Source organism: Wolffia australiana, chromosome 4 (genome assembly GCF_029677425.1).
Source record: "Wolffia australiana isolate 7733 chromosome 4, ASM2967742v1".
Classification (NCBI taxonomy): Eukaryota; Viridiplantae; Streptophyta; class Magnoliopsida; order Alismatales; family Araceae; genus Wolffia; species Wolffia australiana.
Genome location: NC_135838.1, coordinates 3,342,598 through 3,351,249, shown reverse-complemented (window position 1 = coordinate 3,351,249; position 8,652 = coordinate 3,342,598). Strand labels below are relative to the sequence as shown.

Sequence of the window (8,652 nt, the reverse complement as noted above, 5' to 3'; positions counted from 1 at the left end):
TTTCAAATGATCAATTAGAGATTCGATCCGAACGGATCGAATCCTTCGATCAAACAAAAAGTTAGACTGAGTTCGAACAAATTATTCGTTCAATTTAGTTTGTTCGTATAGATCCGGGACGCTGACGGGACGGTTTTTTCGTCCCCGGATGAAAAAAAATCGTCCCGTCCGGGCACAAAGACAAATTCCGGGATGAAAATTCGTCCCGGGGACCACGGGACAGGATGGTTTTTGCCCCGTGGGATGGAAAAATCGTCTGTCCGGAGGTCTCCAGAAGATGGGCGGACGAATCTGGACGGAAAATTGCCAGATTGACATCCGACAGTTGAGATGTTGCCACGTGGCCTCGCTAGGACAATTTATAATATATTATAATATATTAAAAATATATAATGTATTTTTTTGTCCAGGACGAATTTCAGGATGAAAATTTGTCCTGGGAGGACTGGACGGGACAAAAAATCATCCGGAGATTATTGGACAGGACATTTTTTTGTCGGTGGATGAAAAATCATCCCGTCCTTTGTCCCTGACAAAAATTCGGAGGTAGGACAGGACGAAATTCGTCCCGTCCTGTCCTGCGTCCACGTCCAGGACGATCCAGAACTATATTTGTTCGTTCATGTTGGATCGAACATTTGTTCGAACAGTTCGAACAAAATCAAACAGTTTGAGGAAAAAACCTCTCATGCTACCTCGCTCTCTCTGTCTCTTGTTCGTTTTCTTCCTCTCCCATAATCTCTCTCTTTCTCGATCTCTCTCTCTTGCTTCCTCTCTTTCTTGTTCTCTCCCTTTCTCTACCTCTTGTTTTCTCTCTCCCTCTGGCTCTCTCTCTCTCTCCCTTTGGCTCTCTCTCTCTCTCTCTCTCTCTCTCTCTCTCTCTCTCTTGTTTTCTCTCTCCCTCTGGCTCTCTCTCTCGCTTGTTCTCTCTAACTCTGGCTCTCTCTCTTGCTTGTTCTCTCTCTCATTCTCTCTTTCTCTCCCTGTTGCTTTCTCTGTCCCGTTCTATCTCTCCCTGTGGCTCTCTCTCTCTCTCTCTCTCTCATATTCTCTCGCTCTCGCTTGGTCTCTTTTAAGTGCTCACATTCTCTCTTTATCTCTCTTGTCTGTTCTCTATCTCTCTCTCTCTCACGTTCATTCTTTCACATCCTTTTTCTCTCTTTTCTCACAAGCTCTCTAGCTCCCTCTGGTTCTCTTTTCTTGTGTGCCCTCTCTCTCTCTCCTGGTTCTCTCTCGCTCTCTCTCACTCTCTATCTCTCTCTTTTTTCTCTATCATGTCATTTATCTTATATTTATTTTATTTATATGTTTTTAATGCAAACAGTCCGATCCAATCCGATCCAATCCAAACTGCGAGTTCAAATTGAATCAGATCTCATTATTCAATCCAAACATTGTGCCGGATTGAAAAATACGATCCAAACGCGATGCGAAGATCGTGTACGAATCAAATCTAAATCGGTCTGATCGAGGTTCGGATTCAATCATTCGAACGCCTGATCCGATCGAACATTCGAACGATCCGATCGAACATTAGAACGATCAGATCGAATCCCCGATCCCTATTTAGAATGGAGGGGAAGATGGGTGCCAAAACATTATTAAGTGAGAAGGATGAAGTGAGGACAAATATGATCGAGCTAAGTGGGTATTGTCTCTCTTCATATTACTTTCTCTCTCTAGAATAGAGGGGAAGGTGGGTGCATAAACGACAGAAAATGAAAACAAGGATGAACAGAGAGAAGGAAGATGACCAAACTTAGAGGGTATTTTCTCTCTCTCTCTCTTCATATTATTTTCTCTCACTAGAATGGTGGGGAAGATGGTGTATAAACGATATAAATGAGAACAAGGATGAAGAGAGGAGAAAGATGATCAAACAGAGAGGGTATTTTCTCTCTTCATGTTACTTTCTCTCTCTAGAATGGAGGGGAAGATGGGTGCATAAATGATATAAATAAGAACATCAACGAAGAGAGAGAAGGAAAATGATCAACATTTGAGAATGAACAGAAAGGGGTAAACTTTGTTAAAAATATGATTCAGGCAATGAGTAAAAAGGCAGGTTTGCTTCAACTCTAACCCGAGAGTTTATCTTCTCTCTCTTCATATCCCTTTCCCTCTCTAGGTTTTAGAAGAAGAAGGGATAAAATGAGAACGAAGAAGAGAGAGAAAAATGGAAGAGTGGAGGAAGAGGAGAGAGAAAACTTAGGGGGAAGGTGATGTATGGAGAGGGATGCAAACCTCCGTCGATCTTGCCTGCCATCGTCTCTGTAGAAAGACGAAACATCAACATCGATCAAATGTTTTAAATACTTATGAATGGTTGATGTTGTCATTTATAATCATAGTGATCTCTCCATCTCTATCTCTATCTCCATATCTCCATCACATTCGTCATCTCTATCACCATTTCTCCATGGCCATGGCATCTCAATTACTGTCACCATTGCGCCGTCGCCATCTATCTGTTATGACCATCTCTCTATGATCGTGACCATCTATATCTCCTTCGACATCATATGGCCATCTTTCCATGGTCATGACCATCTCCATCTCTTCTCTCTATGTCCATCTTCATCTCCCCTTCCATCTCTATGACCATCTCTCCATGTCAATGTCCATCTTTATCTCTTCTTCCATCTCTATGACCATCTCTCCATGTCAATGCCCATCTTCATCTCCCCTTCCATCTCTATGACCATCTCTCCATGTCAATGTCCATCTTTATCTCTTCTTCCATCTCTATGACCATCTCTCCATGTCAATGCCCATCTTCATCTCCCCTTCCATCTCTATGACCATCTCTCCATGACCATCGTCATCTCCTCTTCTATCTTTATGACCATCTCTCCATGGCCATCTTCATCTCCTCTTCTATCTTTATGACCATCTCTTTAAGGCCGCGGCCACATCCTTTCTCTATCTATATCACCATATTTTCATGGCCATCTTCATCTCCTTCTTTATCTCTATGAGCATCTATCCATGGCCAGGGCCATCTTCATCTGCCTCTAACGCTATCACCATCATCATGTCCTCACTTATCTCATCACGACCATCTCCATGGTCATGGCCATATCCTCCTATCTCTCTATGACCATCTCTCCAAGGTCATGGCCTTCAACTCTATCTCTATGACCATCTCATCGTTGTCCCCATCTCCTCTATCTTTATGCTGATCTCTCTATGGCCATGGCCATCTCTATCTCCATCTCCTTCTCAATCTCTATGACCATCTCTCCATGACCATGTCCATCTCCATCTCCGTTTTATCTAACTCATCTCTCCATGGCTCTCTACATGAACATCTCCTTCCTATCTCTCTATCACTAAATCTCTATCGCCATCTTTATCTCTCTCTATCAACATATCTCTATGACCATCTCTCCATGTCAATGTTCATATTTATCTCCTCTTCCATCTCTATGACCATCTCTCCAAGCCCATGGCCTTTGACTTTATCTCTATGACCATCTCATCTTCGTCTCCATCTCTCTATGGTCATGGGCATCTCCATCTCCATCTCCTTCTCGATCTCTATGACCATCTCTGCATGACCATGTCCATTTCCATCTCCTTATGTATCTATAACTCATCTCTCCATGGCCATCTCCTTCTATCGCAAACCCCTCTCTACATGAAAATCTCCTTCCTCTCTCTCTCTCTCTCTAACACCATATCTCTGTCGCTATCTTTATCTCTCTCTCTTTCTATCACTGTATCTCTGTCACTATCTTTATCTCTCTCTGTCACCATATCTCCCTCGCTATCTTTATCTCTCTCTGTCACCATATCTCTGTCGCTGTCTTTATCTCTCTCTCTAAAATCATGTATCTGTCCCTCTCGTCATCTCTCTCTATCAGCATATCTCTGTCGCTAATCTTTATCTCTCTCTCTCTGTCACCATATCTCCATCGCTACCTTTATCTCTCTCTCTAAAACCATATATCTGTCGCTATCATTATCTCTCTCTATTCCCACATCATAGTCTCTATCATTATCTCTCTCTCTTTCTATCACCATATCTGTGACTATCTTTATCTCTCTCTCTAACACCATAACTCTGCCGCTATCATTACCTCTCTCTATCCCCACATCATTTTTGCTATCATTATCTCTCTTTATCCCCATATCATTGTCGCTATCATTATCTCTCTCTTTATCCCCATATCATTGTCGCTATCATTATCTCTCTCTTTATCCCATATCATTGTCGCTATCATTATCTTCTATCACCATATCTCTTTCGCTATATTTATCTCTCTATCTCTAGCTCTCTACTGCTATCTTTATATCTACTGTCGGATCATACCTGAACAAGCTCTTGAACGTTTTCCAAACAGATTGTTTGGCGTCATCTCTACGCTTCCTCTGGCTTTGAGTTCGATGGTCATCTCCTGCGTCACCGCGATCATGAAAAGAGCTCAGAAATCGGAGAAAACAGAATCATTCAAATATGCGCTTATCGAATTTCCCAGTTATTAAATAAGGAACCCATTTCAAAAAAAAAAGGTACCAATTTCTGAGCTTGAATTTTGGTTGGTTGAACTTCTGAGGGCTGACAATTTTTCAAGTAAAACACGCTCTTCATCGCTGCGGAAAAATGGAGATGAAGACAAAGACTGAGTTTGCAGAGACAAAGACTGAATTTTTTTTGAAGAAAAAGAGAGAAAATCACCCGAAAGTCAATATTCTGGATAACTAAACAGAAATTCAAACAAAAGGAATAACCAATGCGTAAATATTACGTGTGAGCCATTCATTTGTTTAATCTAAAAATTACATTTTAAAATAATACAATCCCAAAGAATTGCACTCACACGTTATTGCTCCCTATGCAATGCTACAATCAATTAGAAAATTCGGACCTGAAAACAGTAATATTTTCTATTAACAAAATAAACAAATGAATGTGACGGCAGTAGACAGATTATAATCTAATAAAACATGGCAAATCGGACATCATCACCCTCATCTAATTGTTATTATTGGAAAAAGGGCCAAAAAAGCCCATAAGAAGATATTACGGAGGGCTATTGATTTGTTTAATCTAAAAAATGCATTTTAAAAGAATAAATCCCAAAAAATGCACTTATACGTTATCGCTCCCTGTGCAATGATAAAATTAATGAGAAAATTCGAATATCTAAGTAGTAATATTCTCTATTAACAAAAGAATGTGACATGCCAGTAGACAGAGATTCGAATCTGTCGAAGATATGGGCTAAATACTCTAAATGGTCCAAGCTAAGGAAGAAAGTTATCGGGCCCTCTTTAAGCCCTTATCGGACTCTATCAGGCCCATTAACTTTGACTAACGGCTAGTCAAACTAGCCATTAACTAGACGTTAGAAAACTAGCCATTAGAGGGCGAGTATAAAAGCGATATGTATGTTGTTGTAAACTTTATCTTTTAGCCAATAAAATTCTTTGTTTCTTCCTCTTCTTCTTCTGGTCCATTCTGTTCAATAATCATCAAGTGTAACCAACAGAATCCAATAAAACGAGGCAGAGACGAGGACGATCATGACGTAAAATTTGACATTGTCACCCTCATCTACTTGGCATCATCGGAAAAGGGCCCATAGAAACACATTACAGACGGGCAATTTTGTGGAAAGGCTTTAATGTTTTCTGGTGAGGCTTTAGGATACCCATGACCACCTATCATAGGAAACGATTGAAAAATAGAAATAAGTGGGCACAAGAAATATTAAAAAAAGTGAAACAATCAGTCATGAGTGGGAGTGCACGACAACTGAAGAATGGAGATCAACTAACTTCCTGCTAGAAGTGGGAAGTATAAATATCAATCAGGGAGATGGGAAAAGACATTGAAAAAGTTGGGTGTTTCTTGAGAGCGGGGGCTGCATTTGGTGTGGATCTCTGTGCAAGGCTCGTGATTGGAAGATGAGGTCTACCTGTCAATAGTGCGGAATCTAACGTGTTCTTGACGAAGCAAACTGGTTACGCCACCTGGTGAGTAGTTCTTTTTTGCGAAACTGCTATTTGACTGGTTGAGGCGTATCACAATATTGCTGCCACTTATATGACCTGCTTTCTGCGACTATGTAATTGCTAAATCGTCCTCCACTTATCTTCTATAAAAGCAGAGTTCTAGGTGATTAATTAATTTACACTTGGCATAAAGCTTTCTATCCTTCCGAAGAAACATCATATGATTTGTTTCTAGACACATCAGAAGTCACTTCAATCCAGGAATTCCGCAACCCATTAATGCCATAATTAAAAATTCAAGCGCAAGCATTTGGTACCACACAAAACCGCCAAATCCAGAAGCTTTTACGAGGTACCAGGAAAAGTTTGGAATATATGCTACATGCGAAAAATCAGCACAAGAAAAATCAGCACAGCCTATACTATGTACTACATGAGACTAAAACTATGAGTGTTAGTTTTAAAATAGGTTGCTTTGAAGTAACAGAGAAACACGGAAAGCCAAAAACAGGAATACCACAACAGGAATTATAGTCGTTATAGAGTATCAACCTGATATTTTTTGGAATTTCAATATTTATCATAAAATAATGATCTCCACGAACATTGGGTTTCTTCATGTTTGGAACTCCCAGATTAGAAAGTTTGAGCATCGCTGCAGGTTGTGTACCAGGGGGAATATGTAGATCCTTGTACCCGTAAACGGTTTCCACCTGTTGATGAACGGCAATTATAAAAGATAAATACTGCATCCAAATTTATCCAAAATACTTTTCAAAAAAAAATACTGCATCCAAATTATCAAATGAACTAGTTAAAGTTGTAGGAGGGTTGCCAGTGTAAGTTAATGCTCGGAAATAAATAAGAAAGAGTTCGTGAGATTTCACACTCCACTGCCCTAAACAGGCAATGGCACAACGGGGATATCTTCCAAATTTTTTGAAAGAAGATTTTATTTTTTTAAATTCGTACATGAAAATTTTGATTATTTTTTACCATTATTTATGCCTGATGAAAAAATCAACTGCGGCGAGAATTGGTTCAATTATCTAGACTCAGGTACATGAGAAAAAAAGACATTTCTAAATCAAAAGTCTTGTTTGGCAATTTTCATTATCATACTGTAAACAAGAAAAGAACAATTCTTAATAGCAAATGAAAGAGATTACAGGGTTTTATAGGAAGCCCTAATGGGCTGACTAGAGAGGGCCCTTAATGGGCTAACAAGAGAGAGAAAATAAAGACATGTAATACTCAGATCAACACTCCCCCTCAAGCTGGAGCGTGGATGTTATCCACACCCAGCTTGGAACAGAGCTCCTCAAACCTAGGGGCATGAAGCCCTTTGGTGAAGATATCTGCAAGCTGTTCAGCGGACGGAACATAAGGCGTGCAAAAATCTCCCGATTCAAGCTTCTCTTTGATGAAATGGCGATCGATCTCGATGTGCTTTGTACAATCATGCTGAACGGGGTCATGAGCAATGCTAATCGCCGATTTGTTGTCGCAGAACAGCTGGACAGGGGAGATAACTGAACACCGTAGCTCACGAAGAAGCTGGGTAATCCAAAGTGCTTCACACAGACCATGCGCAAGGGCACGGAACTCCGCTTCAGCACTCGATCGGGAGACCACCTTCTGCTTCTTGCTCCTCCAAGTAATCAGATTGCCGCCCAAGAAGGTGCAATACCCAGATGTGGACCGACGATCAACCACAGAACCGGCATAATCGGCGTCGGTGTAGACTTCAAGACGCAGGCCGGTATGGCGACGAAAGAATAGTCCACGGCCAATGGTGCCTTTCAGAAAACGGAGGAGACGATGAGCAGCATAGAGATGGCTCCTGCGAGGAGTCTGCATAAACTGACTCAGAACACCCACTGAATATGCAATGTCCGGACGAGTGTGGGTGAGATAAATCAGTTTGCCCACAAGTCTTCTATATGGTCCAGGCTCAGCGAGCTCATCATCCGCTTCGGCACCAAGTCGATGATTCGCATCAATCGGTGTCGAAATAGGTTTGGAGTCCTCCTTTCCAAGCTCACAGAGAAGATCCACCGGATATGTTCTCTGACAAATGAAGATCCCGCCTGAAGAATAGGCCACCTTGATGCCAAGAAAATACCTCAACGGGCCAAGGTGGCGAATAGCAAACTCGGACGAGAGATACATAGCCAGCTGAGTAATGGTCTCCGTATCATCACCCGTGATAATAATGTCATCCACGTACACAAGAAGAATAGCGACTCCCCCTGACGTGGAATGGCGGTAGAAAAGGGTGTGATCACCATTACACTGACGGTATCCACGACGCTGCATGGCCGTCGTGAAACGACCAAACCAGGCACGAGGAGATTGCTTCAAGCCATATAATGCTTTCTTCAGGCGACAGACAACAGACTGCGGAGACGATGGCACTAAGGAAGTGTAGCCAGGAGGTAATGCCATGTAGATCTCCTCAGTCAACTCTCCATGCAGAAAAGCATTCTTCACATCATATTGTTGCAAAATCCAGCCCCGATCCGCAGCAAGGGCCAATAAGATCCGCACAGTATTCAGCTTGGCGACGGGAGCAAAGGTCTCCTGATAATCAATGCCATGCTTCTGTGTGAACCCTTGCGCCACAACACGTGCTTTGTGTCTCTCAATAGAGCCGTCGGAATTGTGCTTCACAGCATAAACCCAACGACT

At 41.6% G+C, this 8,652-nt stretch overlaps 1 protein-coding gene across 1 annotated transcript in view; it reads right to left on the bottom strand.

Moving 5' to 3' along the window:
* Positions 1-464: 464 nt before the first annotated feature.
* Positions 465-8,652, bottom strand: part of LOC144701642 (Molecular chaperone Hsp40/DnaJ family protein) — a 32,795-nt gene continuing 24,607 nt past the window's right edge. The window contains exons 9-12 of the mRNA XM_078573361.1: positions 6,514-6,674; positions 4,520-4,596; positions 4,316-4,400; positions 465-2,271 (exon numbers count right to left, since the gene is read on the bottom strand). Coding sequence (XP_078429487.1) covers positions 2,079-2,271; positions 4,316-4,400; positions 4,520-4,596; positions 6,514-6,674 — 516 coding nt within the window. The 3' untranslated portion in view covers positions 465-2,078. The remainder of the gene's footprint in view (positions 2,272-4,315; positions 4,401-4,519; positions 4,597-6,513; positions 6,675-8,652) is intronic.